We start from the raw sequence: 27,377 nt of genomic DNA on the forward strand, positions 1-27,377 counted from the left end.
ACGTGGTTACAGTGAACACAACAGGCTCTCACCAAGCCGTGACAGAGACAACGAACCAGCCGCCAGGCGTGGAGACGACTCTCAATTGAAGGTTAGACGGAGAACTTGCTACTTTGCTGAATAGCTTACGTGAATTTTGTGTACATTGAGCTCGTGATCACAGTAGATCAGCGAGCAACGGACTCTGTAGCTATGAAGGGCGCCATTGTAACTCAAACACCAGAAAGAAGGAGCGCAAAAAAACAAACAAGGCGGGTAATTAAGGCAGAGAAAACGAATATCCTGCACCATCGAGATAAGAGTCAGAAGTTCATTATTGGCTGTCAAGAACTTCAATTTGCAGCCAGAGGGAGATCGCGGAGCGGACCTCAAGCGGAAACAAGGCAACCTGGGTAGACTGAACTTCGATGATGCCAATATATAGCCGAAACGAGGGAAGTGAAGCTGTATCATGTTAACTCTCGAGTCATCAGTCAAGATGACATGATCGCCGCTATGAGCAAAATACAGCGCTGGCGAGGAGAAACATGCACCTTCGTTTGGTGGCGAGCCCTCTGTGGAGGTTTATGAGCTTTTGGCAGAGACATTGTTGCTTACCGCTGTCACTGCTCTTATTTTTTCACATCTTGAGCGCTTGGATGTTACCTGTTGTACATTAGGGGCTCTTTCAAAGGCAGTTGTTTTGTGCCTCAGAGGGCAACTATTGACCTGCCGGGGCGACGGTCAAGGCCTCACCCTGTTCACCTCATCATCCGAGAGGTGACCATCTTCGCAGGGGCTGGGACTCTGATTATCAGTCCACGACTGCTACTCGGGCTCGTCGGTGGGTGGTGAAAGGACAACAGGCTGTTATTGAAGAACTCTTTCATGCAATGCAGAATAACCAAAAGATTGCCATGTTCAAATTGTGAGAATTAGCGATCCCCGAAAAGAAACCCATACCGAGAAATAACAAGCCAAGTAATGAGAGTATGTAAGAAAGACAAAAGAAAAAGGGCAACCGCTTCTACTCTACACTACCGGCATTCTAAGCCTTACCAACATCACCTTCATCCTCAACCTCATCCTCCCAATCATCCTCATTGTCCCCATCTCTACCAGCTTTGAAGTCGTCAAGTTGTACTTGCATATCTCTAACCTGAGCCTCGAGCTTTCTCCGTTGGGCTCTCTCCTCCTTCATGGCGTCCTTGAGGGCCTCGAGCTCAGCCCTCTCTTCTCTTATGTGGCACTCAATCCTAGCGACAGCCTCATTCACTTGAATCGAGATCTCTCGTGCCCGTTGGCAAGCATCGAAGGTCTCGACACCTGACAACACGGAACAGAGTCCAGTGTGCCAGGATTCAGGGTTCTAAGTTAAGTTAAATACTGTAATATTGTGGAAGGAGAGGGAAAAGATTGAACATACCACAAAAAGACCCAGTCGGTGGCGGTTCGCCATCTCATGAACTCTCTGGACGTCCATGCGAGAATCCTCGAGCATATCCTGGATACATCAGTTTAAGTCACTGTGCTTGCAAGTATGTACTTACATCCGAGCATCTATACCCATCAACCTCGCAACTAACACAAGGCCTCTCTGTAATAATGAGTACAAGCTATCAGTATCAATAGAGGCAAAACTTACTGCCAGACTCGGTCATCTCACAAATCCAGGAAGAGTCAGTACGCCATTTGTCGATACACTCACGGCAAGCAACCGCATGGCGCTTGACGGGCGCAGGGCTTCGAGTACTGAGCTTAGGGGTGGCTTCACCGGCCGGTGCGTCGTCGAAGGTGGAATTCACCAGGAGATCAATGCTCTTAAACCTTTTGGGAGAGGGCGACGATGCCTGTAGTGCGGGACGCTTGGTGGCGCGAACCCTGCGTCTGGCAGGCGTGACAGTCTGAGACGCCGCAGCGTTCTCGTCGTGGGAACCCTCCGAGTCTGGAACGACCACCACAGGACTTTTGGCCTTGAGAGGTGTTTTTCGGCCCCTTGCTGGCTTCTGTTGAGTCTTGGGCTGGGTCAGTTTGTCGGCCTGTGTCTTGGTAGCCTTAGCAGCCTTGGGCTTGGGCTTGGAAGCATCGGTTTGGAAAAAAGACTAGACTGATTAGTAAAACAATTGGAGGTCAGAGTGTAGGGACGGCTTACGCTGAACTTCTCAGATGGTGTAGCAGATGCGTTCTTCTTAGTGTCACTCATGGTGATAGACTAAGGGTTGTGTTTGGTGCAAGGTACAGGGACTGTAGGTAAGGTAAGAAGAACTCAGCTCATCAAGTGTGAATTCGATATGCAAGAAGCAGAAAGGATAATCACATCAAGTGATAAACATAAATAAATAAATGAACATCGATTCAAACTCAAGCGTAAGATATTTCTTCAAAGTCACTCAACCAGCCTTGCCTTGTCTGTTCCCCTGGCTCAATTGCTTTTTCCCTCCTCAGCAAGGTAACATGCATGCTCCGTCCGTCTCTCTGCCCATAGCATGGCTGCATCATCAACACGTTTGGGTCAATTCTGTTTGGAAATGCAACCGAGTTTGATAAATGTGCGTTTATGTTTGCAAATATTGCGTTGTTTCTGTTTGAACGGGAGGATCCGAGATGTTCAATCCGTTTTCAACGTTGGAATTCTGGGGCGGGCGGCCTGGGAAGCTTAGTTAGCCTACACGGTGCTGTCCGATACGGACAAGGGGAGGGGGGTGAGATCGGTTATGCAAGCGCGCGTTTGTGTACGGGTACTTGCGTGGGAGAGTGAGATGAGACAACGATACGTTCTGGCTGGGCTGAGACATGAGGTGGAGGTGGCGGGAGTTAGCACTTGGATAATTTCGCTGCAATGTGATAGCCCGTTTGCACGAAGGTACATTGGCAGACACGGGAGGATTGGCTCCGGATACCCGGTTTGTCGCGTTGTCATATCGGGGCCAAGGTGGTTAAGGTAAGTCTCAGCTTATGTGTGCTTTGTAGGTAGCTGCCGATCAATGCGCCAACGTTCCAGCTCGATGAGACACCGCGTGAGAACGGAGTCACCACCTGCAGGTACTAAATTCTATGCCTAGCTGTCCGCATAGACAAAATATCTCTGATGCCAATTGCCGAACTCCATAAAGCTGTCTGCGATAAATCGGCTGAGAATCCGATGGCTTAAGATGTATGCATTAATGGGTAAGTATGAGAAAAAAGTTACTGAATAAAGAATGTGAACTACTTGGGAACACATGTGTAGTAACATTGAAGTCATCTATACTTTTATGCTCTCAACCACAAGCCTCAAATGTAAGCGACATATCTACAACTGTGTAGTCACAATGACCTTAAATATCTGGCCGTGTTCCCAGCTGGGAGATGTCTGCCTCCAAGTACACTCCCCGTTACAGATGATCACAGGTTCAAGTCCAGCAATGCGAAAAGAAATTGAGAAATCACGTGAAATACAGTCATGACAGTATAAGATACGTATCGTGCTGGTCAAGCCCAGCCAAATTGAAGAACCGAGAAAAGATGGCTGGACGTTACACAGCCAAAAGCAACGGCTCGTCTCAGGCCAGAATATGATGAGATATCGGCTAAGAAAGCAGTCATAAAACTAATGTATCTTTCCGTGCAGGCAGGATGCCGCCTCAACGAAACGCAACGTGAATTCCAGGTCTTGGTTTGCAGCACGCGAATTATCGCAAACGAAGGAGATGTGAGTTGTTGGCAGTCTTCGGTTCAGCTGCATGCGGGGGACACGATAATCACCAATTCGAGGCTCTGGACTTCCGAACAACTTCGTAGTATTTACAGCCACGAAACTGTCAACCATAATGAAATTATAGAATCTCCTGACTTCAGCCTTGAGAACGACATACATCAACCCGTATTCGATCCGGAAGGTGATAGCGTAACTCCGCGTGAAGCATCAGCATCTCACCAGCGGTAGCCAGGTTGAATGGCACTGTAGATACTTCGCCAACCACTCAGCAACCGCATATTTCCCCACGCGGCTGAAACATGAGGCGGCAGCAGACCTCCACGCTCGAATTGAGATGACAAGACTAGCATGTAGAACCTGGTCGAAGGTGCAGGTACCTACCCGTTAGACTAAGCTGTTTCTCAATGCCGTTCTACGGAACTCTGATGCTCGGATTTTCTCGAGCTTTCTTTTTTATGTTCAAGACTGAATGGTAAGGTTGGCTATGATTGATGATACTTTATAAACTTAACCTTAATAGATCCGTTAGAGAAAATAAGAGCACATCGATATTCTATCTTTCAACGTCACATCACACTTCACATCACTTTTTACATCTATCTTTTACGTCTATTTCACATCCATCTTTTGCAATTGGGTAGAATGGCACCTAAGGTATACTATACTACGCTCCAATATTACATCATCAGAGTCTGACCTTTATACCTAGGGTTGGATCAACACCAACCTCAAACCCGGAAAGGGGCGAGCAACGCGTGTAAGTCCACGTTTCTGCGGACCGTAGGCTATCATCGTACTGATCCATCAACCAGGCCGGGATCAGGGACACCAAAGTAAGTCTTTATCTCTCTAATCATTGATGTGAGTTAATAATATGTAGGAGGATATTTATCGCTTTCCTGATCCTGGCTCTGACTCTGAGTTTGCACCCGATCCTCAACCTCCATCTGACGCCGAGGAAGAGTCGGACAATGCTGGTCCCACCACCACTCAAACCGGCAGCTTTCGGGATTATCCATGTGTCCCGTGCCTTAAACACATGCTTAAGGTACCGTCGAACGGGCATCCTGAGCCTTGCACTGACAGGACAGGCGGGAACTACGTAGCCTGTAAGTTCTGTGGTGACAAAAATTTGGGATGCGAAAGTGTAAGTTACCCCGACAGAATCTGATTACTTTGCTACACCCTAACCTTGAGCAGCCCGCGCGCTATGCCAAGAAGCACCTTATAGTAAGTAAAGGTCTTTAGTATAACGTCTCTCGATGCTGATTGCTTGTGTTTCAGGAATGGGACAAGGACGACCGTAGAGAATTCATTGAACGATTCATTAAGGTGGCAGCGAAACTGCAAGATGCTGTCACGGACAACAAGAAAGGACTTGTATGATGCCCATATCCTGATAAGTAAGAATTATACTAATTTATAGCAGCAGTCAAACTGGAAGAAGGTGGTCAAGGAAGTACAGACAGAAGTCAACAAGGTGGAAACAGCAAAGGCGAAGCAAGAGGCTCACGAAGCGAAGAAGAAATATGAGGCTCTCCGTGAGGAAACCGACCAGATCTGGGCTAGGCTGAAGGAAGTTGAGGATTGGATTGAAAAGAAGACCGAACTTTTTCTTTCCAAGGACGAAGATGATAACATGTTCGTTCGGTTTATGGCTTCTGCTATTATTCTTGAGAAGAAGGATCGTAAGAAGTTCCAGGAGACGTTGGATTATATTCGGGGGGTAGGTAACGACGGTACTACTGATGATGATGCTGCGGGTGAGGAAGAGGAGGAGCAGCAGGAGTCGTCGGAGGAGGCAAGGGAAGATGAAGATGTCCACATGGTGTCGGGTTAAAAACATTTTCCTCTCAACTTGGTGGTCCCCAAGAATGGGGACCTAAGAGACCTAGGTAGATTGGCCTTCTTGTATGTAGTTGCTCGTTACTTGCTTCAGCTGTTGGAAGTGGTTTGAGGGACGCCGATGAATGACTACCAAGAGACATTGGGTTGGGCGAAAATCGGAGCGGGAATAGTTGCATATAAATTGAATGAAGATTTGTAGTCACGAGAAATTGCGCGTTTCAGTCTTGCAGTGACCGCAGGGGGGTTGAAAGTGACTCGAAAGTCGATGAACAGTGATGCGACGCGAATGAACAGTGAGGGAGCCACGTATATTGGATCAATTGGCGAAGTCTTTTGAACTTTGAGTTCTTGTATATAACACAAAAGAAATGATGGGTTGTCTTCGAGTGGGAGCGACTAATTGAAGACCATTTGTCGCTAGCACAACATTGAGCGTTTTTGAAACCTCAAGTGCAGTATCTTTGCTTTGGGTTGTGACTCCGTGGAATGCTAGCTTTGGACTTGACTGTGTTGACAATTATCACTGCCAAGTTGCCTTCAACCTCACGGGCGGACGAAATTGGAACAGCTGAGGATGAAGTTCACAGATAGAGAGCCACCATGTTTTGTCGTAAAGATCAATTGATAAGGTCTTGTTGGAGGAGTAATTGGCAGTAGAATATGTTGTCATTTTTAGCGAGATCATCCACCGTCCCGTGTGAATCCATACCCATGATCAGAGACAGCTCTAGATTATTAATAATACTCGTTCCCTGTTCGAGTCGCGTTATCGTCAATCGGTCTATCTCTTGGGCATGGAATGAGAAAAACTCAATCTCACAATGTCTTGTGTAAAAGAACGCAAGTTGAACCTAACATCTTGGAGGACTTTTGCGCACGTTACTGAGAGGATCATCGCGGCCAATGGCGAGATGAAACAGTTCTGAAATGGGGCTCTCTTTTAAACAAGTCGCGTGGAGTTTAATCGGCTTAAGCTTCTCAGTATTGCCATATTGAGCGTTGCTCCCAGTGTGATTCGGCCGTAGTGTTTCGATCGATCGGGACTCAATCTTGGATATTCAGGCGCTAATCTCACCTGAAGATCATCTCTGGTCTACTGACCGGGTTATCGCTCCCAAGCTATATCAATTGAAGCTAACTGCTAAATTAGTCTCCCCTCGGTTATTTGATCTTGATGAATGAAAGATCCCCTGAAACCTCACTCTCATGCTCACTTGGGTGCAATCAGCTGGTCGACACACTGCGTATGGGGACTCCGCCTGAGAACAACTGGGACCGCGAGACTTACCCTGTATGTTTAACAAAGTCGGACGTGGAATTGAAGATCGTCTTGTAAAAGTAATGGCAGTACCAGATCCTGTAAACACCAAAATAATCCGATAGCCTTGAGAATAGTTTAATGGCAGATGGACAAGAAGTATCGCCAACGGTTAATGGCTTGGTTTTCTGATGAGCGTATACTCAACTCATGCATTGGAACTTACGCCAAGACTGAGAGGTGGGCCACGTGTTAGTTCATGGCGACTTGTCTATCATTCAGGCACCTCAGTTCTTAGCTCCTTCAGGTACCTCCAGATTTTATGGAATGGCCAAAGAGCAAGGTCTGGTTGAATTTTGATTGAGTCTCGTTATACGGTCATTCATTGATTCAACGATGCAACACAACACGACCCCTCGAGCGTCAGGGTCATAAACGCGTTGCCAGCACAAGCCACTGAATCAAACCCCAAGTCGTAACAGCGCTAAGCCCCCCACTATTCCAATTGCTCTCCCGATGAGGAACGCTGCCCCTGAGAAGATCGCCCTGTGTAATCGTACTGGCAGCTCTTTATTTGCCTCTCACAAAAACGCAATCGCTCATAGACAGCAAAGAATAGGGGAAATAATTATTTGGAGCAGCGTCACTTGAAGCGCAGTTATTCCAATAATTCTAAAGGTTCTACGGACTGTCGTTCTGCGCGGTAAAAGAGCCCTGAGAGACAGCCTAGGGTGCTGACCGGGCGGGGCTGACAAGCAGTAAAATTACAGGGGAAGTTTATCGCACGAGCAGGCGGGGTCCTTCGCTGGAGGAGCAATCAAGCTACAGTGGATGGCCAGCCTGCTCCAGAAGCGCTAGGCGGCGGGGTGCTTCGCGTGCGTGCGGATTCCTTCTCAAATACATCATTTGCCTCGGGCACCTCAAGCTTGCAAGAAACCTCGGCCACAGCAATCATCGTTCCTCATTCATTCCACCACACGCCAATGCGATGCCCAACATCATGCGAATGCCTCACACACGCGCGCAGCATGAGCGTCTCCAACGATCTGTGCTGAAGACGGAGCTCGACAGCCTGCCTGCGCCTTGCTCAAACTTCCAATTCTACGCGTCGACAGCAATCACCAACATCGAGCAACCACAATCGAGACGGTAGCCCGCTACAGATCGACCGGAAGCACCCTTGAGAGCCGAAAAGATCGTCGAGACAAGCAGCGCCCGAGCCGAATGACAAGAGCTCCACGCGTGAGGGCAAGCCACAGTTGGTCAAGGTCTCCGTGAGACCATATCGAACGCGTCTGGTATCTTCAACAAGAACTCCCCAGCGCCAGTCGCACAGCGTCCCCTTCAAGCATCAACACCTTTCGAACCGAGCGCACTCAGCACGTATAGGGCGCCAAAAATCAGCATTGGCAAACCGTTAATCTCGACGACAAGCCCTCCCCACCACGACCCCAAGTGATGGTAACAACGTGATCCTCAACTTCACTTTACGCCGACGATGATCGCGGTGCCCAACTCCAACTCGATGCCCCCGACCACTCTCACAAGAGGGTACGGTCAATGTCGCGTCTTCCGCACCTAGACATTTCGCAAGCCTGAACTCTCCTTCTTGAGCTTCCAGCCCGCCCCGAAAAGCATATGGTTGACCGACTACGCGAGCGACCGGCAAGAGCGCTCCGATGCAGCCTATACGGGCTAAGTCAGTAGCAGGCTCGAAAACATAATCTTGTCCTTCGAGATCATGTTCACAACGTCGACTGGGGACCCGATACACCTATTTGCTCAAGCGCACCGAGATGCACCTCACCAGCAGATACGGGAACAATACCGTGAGGAGAGCGTCGGCCTGCCAGCAGTATCCCCGACTTTGTCGTACTGTAGGTCACTGCGGTGGCGATTGAATGAACATGGCTATGTTATGTGGATACGTCAGTCAACATGATCGCATGGCGTCAGGTCAACAACTGACGATCTAACGATGGAAAACGAATGTCCGTTTTCGGTGTTACACTGGTTCGTAAGCTCCTCGAGCTGACGCACTTTGAAGGACTGCGCCCTTTCTTATCAATGGAGGTTTCGAAGGTGCTGAGTCTCGAGGTAAGTTGTCTGCCTTTTTGTTGCTATAAACTTCGATCTAATATTGCAGCTCCCCAACTCCTTCGACCACGCAAGGAGGTTATCCAGAACACCTCTACGTCGCCCGAATATCACTCACCACTAAGCCGACGTCGATTCATGAGAACGTTCATGCATAAGAACGACGAACGGGCCAGAGAACACTTGCAAGCTACTATTTACGAGATTAAAACTGCACTACGGAAAAGCTTGAGGGAAGGGCTGCTTTGGAGAAGACATTTCTAAATCGGAAACTATGAACGCCACACGTGGTTGGAGGTCCGCAGCAATCTGGTACTATTATCCAGTGATCTTGTAGAATCTCAGACCATTCTTGAGAAACCTGGTGCTGAGTTTCCTCTAGCACGACCATTCGGCCAGCCATCGAAAGCAAGAGAGGCGTGGAAGAAGTTAAGACCAACTCAACCAGAAAGGAGACTGGTTCAATCAGGCGGGCAGGTAAAGCAGTTGCGTCATCTTGCTGTTGTCTTGTACTGCATGGGATATACGTTTCTCGCTTGTTATCCTCCCTCATGGCCGCAGGCTCATTGCGTCGGTCCCCGGACGGAAGTCCTCTCCCTCATCAGCTCCTTTTGCAGAAAAAGCATGAATTCACCCAAGATATCAACAGAGCGAAGCACGGGACAGTCAAATATGCGATGCCGATGCAGACCGGTTCAAATGTCCGCTTCATAAACAACCTCCAAACATCGGGATATCTGCCAGACCATGGAAGAGGGGACTGAGGGGCCTTCTGGCTACACCGTGCAGAGGGCATCACTGCCAATCGATCTCCGACTTGCAGACATCATGTCGCGTGCTTCTCAAAGCCTTGGAGTCTTTCACCAGCACAGGTTACTGCTCATCGAACGCGCCGCGCCCGCTTTCGCCTCCGCGCCCGTCCCAGAGAAAGGCATGATCCTGCAAACAAGAGGCGGACCACTTTCTCGGACACCCCGGAAGCCCGCTCGTGGTTTAGATTACACCGTTAGGGACGGAGGCTTGGTCAATCTCGGCCTCGGCCTACTGAACTCGGCTCGGTTGGATCGGGGGCTCCCAATGCCTCGGTGGAGGCTATATTGGAGACAGCCTCTTCAAAGTTCGGCGCACTCAATATCTGCGCCTTGCATCAAGATAACAACAAGCACCACCCGCTTCCTAGATTACACCAATGTAGCGGCTACAGCACTAATACTGTGACGCCTAAGGACTGGTCCAAAGTAGCTGACTCAGCAACATCGCTGAGCCAACCATGTGTTATCGATAAGCCTGAATCCAGCCTAGCACTCTAAATACCGAAAGATGCCGCAACAACAATCACGAACTCCAACCTCATCATGTCCAATACCACAGTCACACCGCGCATGCGTTCCTACGGCTGGAACACGCATTTTGTCGCTACATCAAGGGCGGTCCACTTCGCTGGTGTTTATCAGCACCATGACAACGCATTTCTGACGTTTCGCGACATTGTTGATGAGCTGTGCCTCTGCTTTGAACTTCCCGGCTCGACCAAGGAGGAAGATTCTTGGAATGGCGTCGCGTTTGGACTAGATAAAAGGAACCGAAATGATGTACATGGTGCGGTTTTTGTTAAGGAGGAGGAGCTTGATACGGTGGTACCGAGCTTGCTGAGTCCTGATGCACAGGAACGAGCAATTGTGCGGTACCATGTCGTGCGTCATGGACAATGCGACCTACCTAAGGACTCACCATTAGAAGCTCACTTGAAAGGTCAGTTCTTTATCCCTCAAGACCCCTTTATCACACTCCATACTAATCTGTCTGTCACAGCTTCATGCGCAACACACATCCCCCGCCCCGAACGTCGTCATGACCCCCGCTACCTTGCACCCAAGAAAGCTTCTGAAGACCCACGCGTTGCGAAAATGCCCTTCCGGAAGAGAGCGAAACCCCGAACCGGCTCTCAATCCCCAAAACGGGAACAATCAGGCTCTGTTTCGCCGGACAAGGACGGAGAAGAAACACAGCACGTCAGCGACATGATCATCCCTGTAACGGAGGACATCAATCGAACGTACGCGCAAAAAGTCATGGACTCGTTTCGCTCGTCGGTTATGGTCTCTGCGAAGCGTTGTGCCGTGACGGGGAAAGGGCAATCTTGGTGCATCAGTCCAGCTATCGGACCATCGCTGCAAGCCTGTCATATTGTTCCGCAGCAGCAGTTTCATGTGTATCCCGATTCTTCCAATGGTCAAGACTTGGAGTTGAGTAGTCGACGACTGCACGAGGCGTGGTTGTCGACTTGGGCGCCCGCTAACGGCATTCTCATGATGAGTCACATCCATGAGTTTCGATGCGCGGTTGTTTTCGATCCATCCCGAGACGTTTCGCATACGAGCCTTTGTTCCATACGATGCGATATTGGATTACCACGGATGTATAGCTAATATCCCTCAATATGTGGACCGTGCTGCTCTTGCACACCATTACGAGATGTGTTGTATCGAAAATATGGCCGCCAATATGATTCTTCCCGAACTGACGACGACACTGACGTCCAGGACAGCTACGTCCGGGACGAATTCTCCTTTCACAGCACGATCTGATCTCCCCGTAACGCCAGGGCCGGATACATATGGGGACCCGTCCAAGAGAAAGCGAACCACTCAAGATACCTCGGAGTATCACCAAGATGGGGGTATCGATGCCAGAGAACGGAAACGGCAGCGTGTTGATGCGTTTATGATGGAGGACACGGAATTGATACGCGAGACTTATTTTGACCGTCATGTTACCCCTCTTAACAGTCAGCACTTTCTCGCTGATGTTAATTATGAACTTGGGAAGCTTGTCGATTACGGGGAATAATGCGTAAGTTCTTCCTGCGCGATCTACCGCAAAACGAAAAGGAGAAGGGACTGGTGAGACCTTTGAGCTTTCAGGCTGATTCATCTGCTACTATTCACTGGAGACTCGCAGCAAGAAACGGCAATCCCCATTGCTTCATGCTGCCCTTAGGGGCATCGGCTTCACGTAACCAGTTCATACAAGTCAAGCGGTGAGGTAGTACGTGAGGTGGTACCATAATGAAGGTTGAAGTGCGATGATACATTTTCTATACCGCCTAGCGAGTATGGGAGGAAGGTAATAAGACATTACCAATGGTTCAGCATCGAGCGGAGTAAATTCCAGGCCGATTGCGTTTGTTCGGCAACAATGATGCCACGATGCGAGAAGCACCTTCATCTTCGGAGGGGTTCTGGTCCCAGGCGATAAATGTCACAGGTTTCGGTGGGAATCCTTCACATCATCATTCTCTTTGCTGCAGACATTGATGAAATTGCTCGCAGGCGGTTGCAGGCTGGTAAGAACTGCAATTCTCCAACCTCATCCGATTCCGCCTCGTCGGATGAGGTCTCCAGCGAGATGAAAGATCTACATGTCCGTCATCAGAGGTTGTGGCAGTCCAAGTCAGCCATATCGCGAGAGCCTACGTAGCCATGCACTACAGACACAGACGGATATCGTATTTCGTTGAGGACAGTCAAGATGAAGAGTTTGATGAGCATCCTCGCGAGTCTAGATAGCCGCTCCGATCATATAGGGGCAATGACTCAAGGAATAACCTGGTTCTGAATCCTCGAGGCCGTTTCCTGTCTCGCGATGCCACCGAGAACCCTACCGTGAACAGTCATGGCTGCAGTGATACGCCTCCACGTTGTATCAGCCTTCTAAGCCAATTCGAAGCCGCGTTCCAATAAGGGGCCTCGAGAACAACAGTAAAGCTATGGATACTGCTCGACCCTAGACTGAAGTGAGTCTTTTTAGGGCCCAGCTTTACCTACACACACTTGACAGGACAGGAATCGCCAGGCGAGTACTCAAGAAGGTGTCTTGCTACCTCCGATCTGGCCCGTCCGCTTCCGCGAAAGAGAGCCGAAGATTATGAGGCAGTTATTAGAGAAAGGTAAGTGATTAGGAAGTCTATAGTACTTCAACCTGAGGACAATGCACAGTTCTTACGGTGAATCTTGAGTCTCCTTTGAGGAACCTATCATGTACTTGGCCCCTGGTCCTCCATTCTGAGAACGAGCCAGGGGGTAGTCTTTTGGAATGAGTTGAGATGGTGTATTGGTCATTTCGTCGTAGCTTCTCTTAGCCAGAATAGGGGTGTTGTCAGCGAGAAGCTGTCTGATCATGCGGTTTTACTAGCGGGCGCGCTGCTATTCTGAGATATTTGAGAGTAGATAGCTTGTCAGGGGCGTCAGATCGATTATCGACACGATAATTGAGATCCGCTGAAGTGTCTGCCGCCAGGAACTCTCGCGAAAACGTATCACAGGGCTCTGGGACAAGACGTGTTATGGTCTCACAAATCCTGCTTTATCTTGGCCTCGTCAAGTTTAGTATTATGGTCAATGAAACGAGAAACCGTTGCTATCCCTTATCCTCGACCTCATGATCCGGTATCTTGACATGCAACTACCGCCATGCATCCTCCGTTACTTCGTCAATAGTAGCAAGACACGTTGGAAAAGGTTTGTCGTGGTCCTCTAGGTCTGAAAGCAAGAGTACTGGCTCAGATCTAGTAACTTCATCGCCACGCTGTAGGAATTAACACAGACTCATTAACTCTTGAAACGAAAGCCATTGGAGTATATGAGAAGGTACAAGTTCTTGAAGGTCTCCAAGATTGAGGAGCGGGGGGTGAATGGCCTGATATGACATGTCTTTCGAATTGACATTATCCCTTTTCAACCTACCAGGAAAAGAGTTGGGTAGAGCCCTTCATTCTCACTCAAGATGGCCGCCCTGGTCTGCCGTTTCACCGCTCGGCTTAAACTTACAACATCACTTCTGGTGTGATCGGAACTTTCTGCCACTTCGTCTTTTAAAAGTCCTTTCCACTTCTATACAGGTCGCTCGATATCACTCAGCTCGTACATGCCATGGTCCGCTGTTATACCCTCTCATCGCTTCAGAGCCATAGGACCGACCTCAGAGCTCAGCAGCTGCCCAGTCCTATTGCCATACAACAATATATTAACTCCAAGTGTCCAATGCATCGCGAAACGAATTCGCACGCCATCCAGCTCCAGGCCATGGGAGTAAGGGAACATGTTTCATCCGAACGAGGTGTCAAAGTAGCCGAACCCCTGGCATCGCGGCAGGGGATAATGTCTACAAGCTCACGTCTTGCATCACTTCTCATTGAACGAACTGGCTGAGGGACTGAGACCGAATCCTGAGGAACGGGGATTACCCCGTCTTAGAGTTGTGAGCACATCCATATTCGTCACCGCAGCTATGAGAAACCCTCTTCCCAGAGACCCATGGATATTATGGAATAGGCGTCTTCCAAGAAGAAGAACGCCAAAGCCCAAAAAGTAAGACCACCTTGCCCAGACATAAACAACATCATCAGAGAGCATTGTCCACGAGTGACTGAGGGTGTGGATCAAAACAGCTACGCCAACCTCAAATTGAACGAGGAATACAAGCTGGACCTGCGAAATAAATTGGAGGGCGATGGTGAAGGAAGCGGCGGAGGACGAACTTGAAAGGCACCTCTTCCGGAGTACAAGAAACGGTAAGTATTCACGCTTGGCGATGGAGCGCTCTGCTCTGGCATGCTGAAGCCATCTGCCTTCCAAGAGCATGCTCAGGAAGAGCGCTGAACTTGCTACTCGTCATAACACCACAGTCTAAGTCAAAGAGCCTCGAGAAAGTCTCGAATATAAATCGCAATATCCACAAAAACAGTCTCAGTGTTCAGGCGACTGGTTGTTTCTTGAAGGACTCAAGGAAAGAGAGGAGGAAACAACGTCTAGCCTGTAAAAGCCAAAGCCAGTCGTGAAAAGGTGAATATCCGGATCAATGGACATAACGAAGCAGCGCGAGCGGCACAATTTAGAACAATCAAGGAGGTATTCGCGGCTTGCGAGAAGGGGAAGAAGGCAATATTGTGCATGGAGGGGCCCCGGCGCATGGTGTTGAGGATTTGCTGGAGTAGTCAGACCGGGAGCCCCAAGACATGCGACTGACTGATCAACTATCCTGAAGCAAGAGTAATGACACATTATTGGTCGTGGTGTGATTCAATGTGGTCAAAAGGATAGAATTGTTGTACTCAGGTGGGACACGGCTAGATAGTAGCGTGCCTGTTTCCAAGGATCACTTGAGCTACCATTTGGTAGCCGGGCTACTTTCGATTTCCGACACTTGTTGCCATTGGCCGTTTAGCGGTTCTGCGATGTGAAGCTAGAATAAATGACAGACATGTTCGTTAGCTCAGTGCCGATGCAACATTTGAGAAAGATAGCGACCTTGGGTTATGCACTCAGGCTACAGTGGGCTGCTACTCTTTTTAGCGCTGCCATTGGAGGCGGGGTTCCGTCCTGTCAGTAGACATTCCCTGTAAGTTATTTACTTCTTCGTTCAACACACGGCTCCTACTACAACGGCTAACTTAGTAAGAGAAAACAAGTCTTCACAAATCTTTAGCTTCATTTGTAAACAAAATTAGCACCCCAGACCGCGAAGTGCCAGCGGCGTAATCTCTGTCCGATACATCATGATAGAATCTCAGGCCACGAGCCTATCACAGCAAATGGCCCGAAGATTAAGAAGCTATAACCTTCTGTCATGTGTCTCTCTCAAAGAGGCTCATGGCCTGCACTTTGATATCGCTGTTAGTTCCTCCCGGGCATACCACGTATGGCTGAAGCGAGTGCTAGAATCTGTTTCCTGCGCCTCGTAAAAATGCTATTTTTTACCGCCTCTTGAACCATGTTGAGATGCCCAGATGCTTGCACAATGAGTCAACGGGCACGACTTGCTTCTTTGCACTTGTCAGGTGTCTATTGGTTCCGCTAGTCAAAACTTACAGGTTTGTGGTATGTACCTTTTTGGCTGATGGGTTTCTGGACCACGGCTGGTTGGTTCCCGCCGTGAAGTATTGGCTGTTGCTGGGAGGAACTTACTTACGTGGCTGATTCTTTTACTGCGCTGGAGGAAAGATTGGTATTCTTTAGTCTATATATATTGTCAGTCGTCTTAGCGGCTCTGGGAATTGATGAGGATTGGAGAGCAGGCGGCACCGTCGCCAAATAGGTGGCAGTTCTTGCAGGTATTGTGGTACGTTGGTCTGATCTGTGGTTATAAAGAGCAGGTGATCGTTTGGAGCATCAAATACTGCAACTCTGTGCTAGACTGCTGACAGAAGCTCGATGGTGTGAAACGTTCACCTAGATGTTCACGAGAAAGGCGTGAGGTTGCCATTCAGTATCTTAACGCCCAGCACGTGCATATAAGTAGACCTCCAAGTCCTTCAGGGCAGATAAAGTAAGCTTCATGCTATATGCGATGAGATGATCCTTATCATCCCACAAACACTGCGTTGAATCGTAGCTGGACGTGCGCATCTTGCCGCTGCAGCACCTTCTTTACTGTCGAAGCTTGTATTACAGAATAGCCTGCTTGTCTTTCACCACAGCAGGTCTATCTTGTGAGTGTTGAGCGCACCCTAAACGTCACGGCTCTTGAAGACGCGGATCAGAGAAGGGATGACCACCAGCGACTCGCTCCAACGGCACCCAGCATCGAGCTCTTGATGCTTGTGTCGAAAACGAGAGCTGCTTCACATTCCATTTCGCCCCTCGATTCCTTAACTAACGTTTCAGGCTAATCATCACTTGAGTACCATGCGTTAAATCTGGGATAGGCGATTCCCGGGAGTTATGCGTGGGACTTGTATATGCATTCGCCGATGGTTGGCGGCGACCTGTCGCTTACGGAGGACAGTGGACCACGCACTTCCTTTACACTGCCTTCTACACGTTTGAACGGAGATGTCCCTGAATGCAGAAGCTGTACAAATAGATCTGTTTGTCTGTTGTTCGTATCTGTTATATATAAACCCAGTTGTGGAGCGAGTAGCTTCTGTATGCTTCAGATCCTTGGTCAAACTGATAGGCATATCCCCAGTATTCAGACTTCCTCGAGAAGTGGCTACATAACAGTTATATTTTATAGGCAATTCAGTAATAGTGGTGTTTGCTTCGCCGTTCAAGGGCCGTCCCTGGGAATTCAGCGTGGCAGGCATTCATGTTGAAGACACCAAAACACCACGAATGCACCGTCTCCAATATGAGAGGTGCAGAACCAGCCTAAGCAACCATTGGCCTCTCATTGTTCACAATGCAAAGATTATTAAGCTTTTACTTGCTTCGAACCAATCAGCTGGGTGCGGGAACGCGAGACCAGGCCTGTCAGTAGTGACCATCCCATCGCGGTTGATCAGACAGATAGAACTTGGTATATCGCGCTTTGACATTTCCAGATGCTTTTTCAGGGTATGGTCGCGCTAGTAGCAAAGTAATCTTTCCGTTTGGCCATTGCCATAAATCCGTAACTCTGAACATCTTTGATTGCGAGGAATCTCTAAGGTCTAGTTGTGCCAATGTCTGTAAGGCGGCATTGGTTCGGACCTCATCGATAAGGCATAACGTGGACTTGCCAATGATCTAGTTACTGCCGAAAAAGAAGAAAAGGTCTCGCTGACTCCTCGGTCTTGAGATACAAACAAATTGCATCTTGGTGATGGCTTCCAGGGTCACGGACCAGAGAATGCCCAATAATTAGCGGAGGCTGATGAATTCACATCCCGTATTAGCGCCCTGGACTGTGTTCTCAAATGTATTGGTTGTCGCCGCTACACCACTGACAGAGGACACAATCTTACCAGTAGGTGTTAGATCGGAATCTACGGTCGCTTTCACAGTGACGAAAGATTGCGAACAGATCGACTTGGAGCTGTAATAAGCGACATTCGGAATGACAAAGATGTCAGGAAGCGAGAGGAAGTCAATTTAGTCGTCCGGTGAATGATTCAACAATGAGACTGCTACTAGACTATAGTACAACTAGACATCGGGCATGGCTTTCGGGAGATATGAGCGGAGTTGAGATCCAGCATCGGGGTCACCAGCAGGACGGTTACCTTGATCAAGTCAACTACCCCAGCGTTCTAAAATCTCTTTCATGGGTGAAAGCACCATTTATCAGACTACATAGCCTCTCAGGGCTCTCATACTCAGCTCAAGCCAGGAAGTAGCTTCCTTTATAGTGTATGTGGTGTTACATTCGATCACTCCTCGAGTAAGGAATTCTTGCTCACTATCGAACGTAGTTACTAAAACTATACTTAACTATAACGCTCAAGAAATCACAACATCTCAGGGCATTCTATTATTGCGCCAGAAGTGCCTATAAGTACAGGATCCCTATGGGTCGGTTTCTTCCGAGCTGAACCTCGCTAACGCAAGTTGTCCCAACTTTGATCACTTGTCTTACCAATAGAATTGCGCTGCGTTACTGTCTAGTCACTATAATCCGTGGGGATATTGACCTCTTATATGGGTGAAGATCATGTTGAAACGAGGTTGAAGGATGTCTCTCGTCTAACCAGCGCATATGTCCTCCACTGATAAGCTCATAAGAACGTACAGCGAATACCGGGATAAGGTGTTTATTTAACTCAGGTCTTCTCAATAATGTAGGTCAAATTTGACGGAGATGTCAAGGGAAAGATTCTTCAAACTGAGGTAAGGGAATACTGACGTTGGGGCCAGTTACACTATTCCAAGCTGGAACGAATACTTGACCCATGGAATTTTCATGCGTATCAGAAGATTGTTGACCGATTAGGTGGAGATAATAAGAGTCAGGCCGTCTTCAACCACATGAATATTGGCAACAAATAGTTTCGGGTTCTACTTAGCATTCTTGTTTCAACCCCGTAGACCTTGCCATGAACTGGATGCTGCACTACAGAACCTCTTTGTATCGGCATGTTTTCATGTTAGATAAGTCCAGAAACCCATCGATCTACTCGGAGAGCTTCCTCTATTAGCCATTGCTATGCTGGGCCATGATAGTCAATTCGGAATGGTAGCTCAACATAAGTGCGCCACTGGTTGAAAGTAGTGCAGTGAGTGGGTGTTACATGCGCCACCATGGTGATCTAGGGATTGAATCGTGTAAGACCATTGGTCCCTTGCCGTCCGCGTCGAGGGGTGGTGTGGAGTGTCTTCCATATTCCAGGGTACATTGACGATAGATCTGTGGAACCTATTGACAACAGGGGCATGTGCTGAGCTCTTTTACCGTATAATGTACGTTGAGTGAGGCAGTGCGACTTGGGTCTGTTGTCCAATCCCTTGTTCCAATTTCTGTTCTTGCTATGCCTCCTCGCCAGCCGCAATTTGCAGAAATGGCATTCTGTCGATCTAGCGCTTCAGCAGTCCACAACGAAGTTCTACAGTACCTTTGGCATTTTGATAGCCAAGGTGTATGCCATTTCTCGGCATAAGTCAACTTTCGACGTCAATTCCATGTCTTTCGAAAATCAGTTAACGCGGAAGTAACAAAAGCCGGCCTTGAAGACACGCAGACTGCGGAGCCTTACAATACCACAAAGCGATTACCTCATTGCGAACCCACACACCGGAGCAGGTTCGAGTCTCCCGGGCTCGCAGACAATGGGTGATGGTCTAGGCTGAAGTAAAGTAATGTAGATGCCAGCTAGACTTGACTCATGGGGTTGGGGAAGAGGCAATAGCTGTCGAGCACGAATTAATCGAGTGCTGTCATTATGTATATGTGCTACTTCCTCCGTTGTTTGTTACGCCAGGGTGACCTCCAGGAAGGGCTTGACAATTGCTGATAGCATGCACCATACCAAGAACTGTAGGTCGCGGGGTAAGAACAAGTTCCTCAATTATGTCCAAAGGCAATTTTTATGCAATCTTGGATTCGATTGTATGGTTGCTGATCCTGTGCTTCTGGCAACTCAGCATGGTTGATGCGGTGTTGGGGGGGGGCAAAAGAGGTACAAGTGGCTTGAGCAACATGGATTCGAACCCTGACCTCTGCCTAAGGTAGCCAGCGTTTCTCCGTAGAAAAAGAGGACCCCTCAACACCATACTCCCCGCACTTGAGATCATTTAATGCTATCGCGATAGCTTCATTGCCGCGAAATGGAACCGGCATTCAGCTGACAAAGCGTGTATTGTGGAAAGAATCTCAAAGTATGGGTCATTTTCAGATCAACGACTTCGTGGTCAATGATTGTTGCCGTCAAGATAAGTTTCCTCCGGTAGTTTGATGTGATCAAACTACTCCCGGAGCGGTCTTTTGAGCTTTGTCGCTATTTGTTGCGGCTGAGCCAAAAGGGGCGGCACTGTTTTTTTTTTTTGTTTCGTATCCCGATGGATGCTGAGCCTAATTGCTGTCCCGATTAATCGCCCTGCTCGTGCGACAACGACCCCCTAAGTCGGTGGGATACTCTTGCGAGAAATGCCCTGTAATTTTACTGCTTTTCCAGTCAAAAACCCTGCTCCTGCGATAAATACCCCGCCCCATATTTTCATTCCTTATCGAGCTCAGCGACCCCGTTGCATGCCGGGCCGTGTAGGGTAGATTCTACAACAAGTCCTGGAATCTTGTACATAATATTTCCTTAGATCAGGCCAGGGAGATATTCCTCTTATTACTAGACTGCTCTTACGCATTATTTATGCAGCTGCTCCGTGGATAAATTGCAAGCTATTTTAGTAAAACCGTGGGGTTTTAAGCTTTAGTCTATTCAGAGCATCATTTCACCACAAACCGTTTTTGTCTTCGCCGTCCAAAAACGAGATTCGTCAACCCCCACGAAGAGCATGACCAAGGTGCCAAGTTCGAACAAGTCATCTCGACTTTGGACAATGAGTATTTTAGGGATGCTGATAATATTTCACTATTAGTTGGTTTTGGCTGCTTGCATGCGCCATCCGCCGTTAACAAGTCCACGATTTGAGAGGTAGGATTCTCTTGACATGATAGCCCCCGGCGTCAAGATAGTTGACAATTGCCGTGTTCCTATATTTGAAGATGTCCCTCCTCTATATTCTGCCTTTTTTACATTTACAATCCCGCACCTTCTCAAATTTTCACCTCTCGTTTGTTCATCCCGGGAGTACCTGGCAAGGACGCTCACACGCAAGAAAGACTCGTATCCCGGCCGTGCTCTTACACCCTCGATCGCCAAACCCAAGTCTTTCCAGCATCGCCAGCCTACTCACTCAGATTTTCGCAATCGCCTCGGCTGACATGATACTTTGCGAAACAAGGTAACCCTAACTTTCTGCATTGGCACGACGACCTGGCTGCGCAGAGGGCGTTTTTGGCCTTGCAACTGCACCCTTCTCGAAGAGTCTAATCATCATTAGCAAGGCATCGTGACCATTACAGCATCAAGACTTACGTCAAATGCGGCTATAGCCTCTGAGTATTGATCGAGTGGAGGCCACGAGCAGGGCGCCTGATTCTCCCTCCACAGCCCAAGCAGCTTGGCCATCTTTGGGATGAACTGATCCGACATATCCTCATTCGTGATATTGGCATCCTCCTTTAGTACACAGGTAGCCTGGATGATATCAAGTAGGTGGCCCGAGTACCAGTGCATAGTGCCTGTCATCAGACACGTCTTCATGGTCACAGGGGCGTGGAGCGTGTTTGGAGGTTGGATCAGATAGGAGCCCTCTTCGATATGGATGGCGATAGGGGGAGTCGGCAGTTCGTCCTCTTCATCCCACTTCCTCAACACTTTCAATCCCAGATTGGGCCAGGCCAACCAGATCTTCTCCCCTTGTTCGTTCAACACAGTCGTGAACACCCCGTGCCTGTCAATATGAGGCAAGTGAATAGCTCCAGTTGATGCCAATAGCTGAAACCGAGTTGAGTCGTCAAGATCCCCAACAAGAACCTCAGTCTCAATCTTCCCGTTGTCTGTTGAAGAGAGTTCAATGCACTTATAGTCGTACATGTTCGTAATACACTCTGGCCCGGCATGGTCTTTTGTCCCTCTGAGATTGAGGAAATTGAGAGCTGGGCCAGACATCTTATCGCGCGTTTCAAACAGTGTCTTGGCGTCTTTGGAGGGCAGAGAAATCGGAGAACGTCCCATTTTGGATGGGCGGCTGAAGTCATGAACGTGTAATGTATCTCGACATGTCAACCAGGCGAGAAAGGTGTCGATCTTGAGTCGCCGAGGGTTAGGTGTCCCAACGATAAGAACTGGTATATTGGGCGGTCCTCTGTTGAAGATATTAGCTGCCTCAGCCATAGTACATACAATTATACTATCCTGAGGTTTAGCGTCTCGATCGAGGTCGAGATATTCTGAAGCAGACAGGGTTTGTCCAATACTAACTCCATTGCAATACTTATGCAGGCTCTGGTAATCCTCGCTTTCGCGGCTGCCGGATTCTGCACCCTTTCTGGCATCGATCATTGTCATCATACGTGAAATAGCACTCTCAGCCTTCGATCTGTAAAACTGAATGAGCTCGTCAGTCGATGACGGCACTGTAGGTGCAAATACAGAGTCCTTTTGCTGCTGGCATTGGGTTTGGATCTCAGGTTGACTGAGAGGCTGCGGCTGTGGACTTTGCCGTTGAAGCCTAGGCCGGCAGTTGATGCGGTGATTTGCCCTACACGCCGGGCCGGACGTCATCCACTGACCGCAATCCTCACAGCGTACACATATAGTCTCGTGTCTGTCACGATTGCCTCTTCTTTTGAACGTTTGCCCGCAGTTTCGGCAGGGATGTACCCCCCTTCCGTGATCTCTGCCACAGAGCGCTTGATGGCTGTCGAACAAGGTCTCGTTGGTACTGCAAAAGACGTTGCATCTATTGCATCTCCGACATTTCTGAGCATGTTTGAACCATGAAAGAGAATTGAAGTACTTGTTGCATGTTTCGCATCGCTTCTTGCCGGGTGACATGATAAGACTGCACTGAGCGTTAGTATGTAGTAGAACATTCAAGAGTCACCTGGCGCACATGAATAAACATTACTGTTTAAGAACAGAGAATTGGCTCATTTGGCAAGTGAAATCTGCAGTAGAGCTGGTGATGTGTTTGCATATCTTGTCGGCGTGAGCTCATGATTCTTCCTCGTTGCAGAAGTCCCGATAGACGTGGGCGCAACAGGCTCGCCAAAGGACAGGGATCTCGAATGGGGACCCAAGGCTGTTTGAGACACCGGTAGGGCTGAGTTTGTCTGATATGGAAGATGATCTGTTATTCCTGTCGTGCAGACTTCAAAGCTAGGACTGCTGTGGTCGGATAGCTGTGCACAAAGTTGTCAGAAGAGAGGGCATTTTGACCGAAAGAGGCAGAGGCATCTGTCAGAGGAGTCGTTGCAGCCTGGGAGCAAGCGCTGTGTATTTGCTTGCTCTGCCTGTGGAGGCCACTGCTTGCAACGGGAACATGCAGCACCAGCTCTGAAGGCCCTGAAAACTTGCCGCAGGAGCAAACTTTGTCACTTCGGCTCGCGGGAGGCGAGTAAAATTCTTTACAGAAGAGGATGTCGCTGTTAAGTATAAAGAGTATGCGGTAAGGGTACGTCTCTGTTTTCGTCATTGAGGTGCATCGCTGATAGCTCTGTTCCCTCTGCAAACTGAAATTCGGGCAAGCTCATCAGCTTTTCTCCAGGGTCTTTCCACAAGAGAACGAATACATTTATGAGGATAGAAGGAGATAAATCTTATTTAACGCAAGTAATCATACCTCAAGTGTGTCCCAGAAGGTACGGGTCGGTCTGTTCCTATCTCACATCTGCTAAACATGCATGACAACTTCGACCGCAATCGATCAAATTCCACGGCAAAACGCCTGTACAAATATTCCTTGGTGCGTAAGTAATAAACCCATCTCAAGCATCAAAAATAAAAGTAACTAAGCAACAGTACAACAAGAAGCCCGGCACACAACCGCATTGCATACGGCCACTCGATTCCACGCACTAAATCAGGATGGAGATATCCTGAACTTGGTTCCTTGAGTATAATGACCCGAGGCTGTCGCTGAACGACCTTGCGATCTGATCGAGATTGTCGTTGGAGAAATTTGTTGTCTGAGCGAGATCGCTGCCAGAGCGCTCCGTGATCTTGATCAGATCGTCGTGGAACAAGCAACGTATCCGGGACAGAGGCGTTAGCCAGCCTCTGCTGGAAGTCTCCATCAGCTCTTGTACAGACAACCTCGTCCAGTGCTGGTGTTGTGTGATGAGTAGTCGTGGCCGCGGGCTTTGGCTGGCAGCCTCTTCTGAGACCATTGACGAACTGTCTGTGGGCCCTCGTTGAGTCAGACTCGCGTAGGGCTGGACTTTTACGCTCGGTCATCTCGGGCGTCAAAGGCCAAGACGAAGTCTTGCGTATCTCAAAGTTGATCTGATTATCTCCCCTAGCCATTGTCCGATCAATGGTTCGTGCCTCCATTCTCGCAGTCTGCCCATAACGCATTGGTATCTCCACCTCTCGCTGACTGTGTCTTTGCGTACGCGATACCGCCGATGCCTGTTGAGCGAGAGCATCCTGGGCTTTTGTCTTGTATATTTTGCTTATGAGATCCTCAAACTGATCGAGGTGGGCCTTCTGGCGAAAGAACTCTTCTGTTGCCCGCTGCAGATCTGTTTCGACAAAGTTCGCGTGGACCGTATACGGGGGTGGCTGATCATCATGATCCTTTTGGCGGTAGAACTCTTCAGGTGCCTGTTCCAACTCGCGTTCAAGAGGCGTCATCCGCCCGGAATAAGGCGGTACTGTGGGGTATATCCGAGACATCTGTTTCGATGAGAGTGTATTATCAGTCTCCGGAGCTCGACATTGATGATCGTCGAAAGTCAATGTTCGAGGTGTAGCGTGATGGGCCGGAGGTACTGGGTAAAGAGAGTTGATTTCACTATCGTGTAGTCCCCGTAGATGACGTCCTGCACTGTGTGTCCAATCGAGGATAACCCGTTTACCTTCAGGATCCCATCTCTCGTTGACCTCTCCCGACATCTTGAGCTTGTTGAGAGTATACTTAAGGGAGCTGCACATTTTCGCCTTAGCAACTCTTTTCTGATCTTTATCCAGCCTTCGAAAGTCAAGACCAATTGTGAGCGCCAGCTGATCAAGACTTGCGTCGCCGGTATCCTCGAGAAACGCCGTTGTATGATTAGCGCGAAGCCATTGCTTCATGGCCACGCGATCTTGAGGGAGCCAATGCATTCGTTGCGATGTCTTGGTGGCCAGCTCCGAAAGGAGCTTACCATTGAACTTGATCTGTGATCCTTCCTGCGCGAAGTTCAGTCAGCATTTGGTTCGGAGATCTGGGCACATCGTGACGGCTTACTCCCACTAGTCTTCCCATGATGCCTGATGCTCAGTAGCAGATAGAAGTAGAGACAGTGGATGTTGTGCTTTGAGAAGTGACGGCGGATTGAGCGAGATTGGCTATTGAATCGTATGAAGACCTGTGTAGGACCAGAAATTGTGGTCTTATGATGTGAGATGCTGTGATGGGAGCTAGAGACGAAGACGAGCAAGAATGGCCACTGAACAGAATGGAGACGTATGGTGCGGAGAACACGATGATGGCATAGAGAGTAGAGTTTTTGCTACAACGCATGAGCCAATAGGCGGTATGGAAGGCTGCAGAGCACTAATGCAGCGTTAGAAATGAAGTCTTTGTTGAAGGCGGGAGATATTCTTCCGGTGTGACCCCAATTGACCTGACAGCTTATGCTGAGCCGGTATCTTGACTCCATACATCAGCTTCAATTTCTGCGGTATGAAGCAGATTTAAAACTATTGATGGAAGGCCGAATGGTGCAAATAACGTATAGTTATTGCGAGTGTGTATCTTGAGCCGTTCCGGGGTTTGGCTCCGCTTCGGCACCGGATCTTGACGGCACTTTCGGGGTGGGTCTGTCCCGGCATCGGATTAGCTGAGCAACAGCTACATGAAAGAGTACAAACATTTCAGCCAGAAGAAAGGGCCATACTAAACAAACTGATCGTTCACTGTTCTTTGACATAAATAAAGCAGCGTTTCAGCTTAGTCACTACTTGCAAATCGGCTTGTCAGAGGTATATAACGGGAGACTGACTCTTTACATAACGCTTCTCTACTTTCTTCAAACAAATACCCAACACATACTGCAACAGGAAAGTAACCTCACAAGCCCACAACTTATCTGGTAATCATAAGCTCTCAGTCACAAGTCTCGACTGCAACTGACACGGCCAGCTCATAGCACACACACTCAAACACCATCGCTCACCATGTTTCCACTAGACCTCACTGGTAAGTGCACACTTTATTCCCGTGACGATATCTTACAAGAATAGCGTCCCCTTACGAGACCATTAAATCGGCCCTTGATCATCTCTTTTTTTCCGTCCAGCAACTCTGCGAAGAAATCGACTGGTCTGAGGCATTTAAGGCCTCCGAACAACACGTTTCTGAGCTCCTTCCGCAAAACTTCGTAGGGCTCTTCATCTCATTGGTCATAATCGTTCTCGTTGGTCGATTTGTGGTGGCAACTGTGAAGGGTACTCTCACACTCTTGGTCACTGTTGTGAAGACTTGCCTGATCGCCTACATGCTTGCCATTGTCTTGTACCTGGTTAACAAGATGATTGGCTAAGATCTGATGTGATGTGGTATGGGATTGGGCTCTTGGGTAAAGCTAGGGTGTTTTGGGGCGAAGAACGAGATTAGAACGTCTGGGGAATGGGGATGGAATAAACTACAGGACATTATGCCAGGATAAATCAAACACGATTTTACTCTGCCTTTTCTCAACAAGACCGTTTGTGACTGTTTATTATGCTTAAATAACTGATACTTATAAGGTAGATCTCAGAGTTGAGTGGAAAAGACCAAGGATCGCCATGACGAGAAAGCATGTCCCCCTAGACAGCGTTACGAGTGAAAGATGTCTGAAACAAGATGAGAGTATCATCTTGTTGACATAAATGGCACAGACTATTATACTAGGGTGGATAAAGAGCTGTGCTTTTTCCCTTAGAGATTCAATGTTGTGTCTTTTCATGTACTGTCGTGGCTCTTGTGGATAATCGACAGCGCGGTTTAACCCGATGCCTAAGTTTTCGGGTGACGTTATTGAGGATTCTGAATCTGCATGCTATAATTCAGCTTCCCCCGAGCTTTAGTTAAACTTCTGATAATTGTATCATCATTTATCGAGTACCCGTGCCCGCGACTACTCAACGTTGTGATGTCTCCTTTGCTCTTTCGGTCAAATGCACATTGTGGGGCGAGACCGATTTCCCGCTAAAGATTTAGCGTGTGATTTTCTCACCCAGAGCGGCCTTGACCTCGCTAGAATAAGCTCAGTGGGGGTGCCCCGTAAGCCACAGAAGCAAGCGGCTGCACCTGAAGAAACAGATCCGGATGAAATGAAGCTATTCCCAACATACAAACACAGTCTGGAGCCGCGCTTGAGGATGCCCCTGGAGCCAAGTCTGCTACAGATCTCGTAGAAATCTCAACCTTGGGTCCAGGGCCCTCAATTGCTTCTGGGTCAATACACGGGCCTAGAGCGGCAAACGCCCTGTAATTTGGTCACTACCAACGGAATTGATACAGTGGTGGATTCCCCCCGGGAGTGTGTAGG

The 27,377-nt window shown here is 48.6% G+C and overlaps 5 protein-coding genes across 5 annotated transcripts; 3 read left to right on the forward strand and 2 right to left on the reverse strand.

Annotated features, from left to right (window-relative positions):
* Window positions 1-1,027: 1,027 nt before the first annotated feature.
* On the reverse strand, window positions 1,028-2,182 carry FSUBG_6132 (uncharacterized protein; the record flags this gene model as incomplete). Its single annotated transcript, XM_036684300.1, has 5 exons — window positions 1,028-1,348; window positions 1,406-1,483; window positions 1,530-1,576; window positions 1,625-2,081; window positions 2,132-2,182. 5 exons carry the CDS (start codon window positions 2,180-2,182, stop codon window positions 1,028-1,030), a joined length of 954 nt encoding a protein of 317 aa, XP_036538332.1.
* Window positions 2,183-4,318: 2,136 nt separating this feature from the next.
* Window positions 4,319-5,516, forward strand: FSUBG_6133 (uncharacterized protein; the record flags this gene model as incomplete). Its single annotated transcript, XM_036684301.1, has 7 exons — window positions 4,319-4,330; window positions 4,386-4,433; window positions 4,489-4,509; window positions 4,557-4,823; window positions 4,877-4,906; window positions 4,961-5,056; window positions 5,103-5,516. 7 exons carry the CDS (start codon window positions 4,319-4,321, stop codon window positions 5,514-5,516), a joined length of 888 nt encoding a protein of 295 aa, XP_036538333.1.
* A 4,718-nt stretch (window positions 5,517-10,234) lies between these two features.
* FSUBG_6134 (uncharacterized protein) lies at window positions 10,235-11,729 on the forward strand (the record flags this gene model as incomplete). Its single annotated transcript, XM_036684302.1, has 3 exons — window positions 10,235-10,631; window positions 10,692-11,195; window positions 11,305-11,729. The coding sequence occupies 3 exons, from the start codon at window positions 10,235-10,237 to the stop codon at window positions 11,727-11,729; spliced, it is 1,326 nt and encodes a 441-aa protein (XP_036538334.1).
* Window positions 11,730-21,129: 9,400 nt separating this feature from the next.
* FSUBG_6135 (uncharacterized protein) lies at window positions 21,130-25,105 on the reverse strand (the record flags this gene model as incomplete). Its single annotated transcript, XM_036684303.1, has 5 exons — window positions 21,130-22,366; window positions 22,655-22,699; window positions 23,010-23,282; window positions 23,696-25,029; window positions 25,088-25,105. 5 exons carry the CDS (start codon window positions 25,103-25,105, stop codon window positions 21,130-21,132), a joined length of 2,907 nt encoding a protein of 968 aa, XP_036538335.1.
* Window positions 25,106-26,019: 914 nt separating this feature from the next.
* On the forward strand, window positions 26,020-26,384 carry FSUBG_6136 (uncharacterized protein; the record flags this gene model as incomplete). The annotated part of the gene is made up of 2 exons (XM_036684304.1): window positions 26,020-26,041; window positions 26,086-26,384. 2 exons carry the CDS (start codon window positions 26,020-26,022, stop codon window positions 26,382-26,384), a joined length of 321 nt encoding a protein of 106 aa, XP_036538336.1.
* Between the last annotated feature and the right edge of the window lie 993 nt (window positions 26,385-27,377).

This window comes from Fusarium subglutinans (genome assembly GCF_013396075.1).
Source record: "Fusarium subglutinans strain NRRL 66333 chromosome Unknown NRRL66333_c0000062, whole genome shotgun sequence".
Lineage (NCBI taxonomy): Eukaryota > Fungi > Ascomycota > Sordariomycetes > Hypocreales > Nectriaceae > Fusarium > Fusarium subglutinans.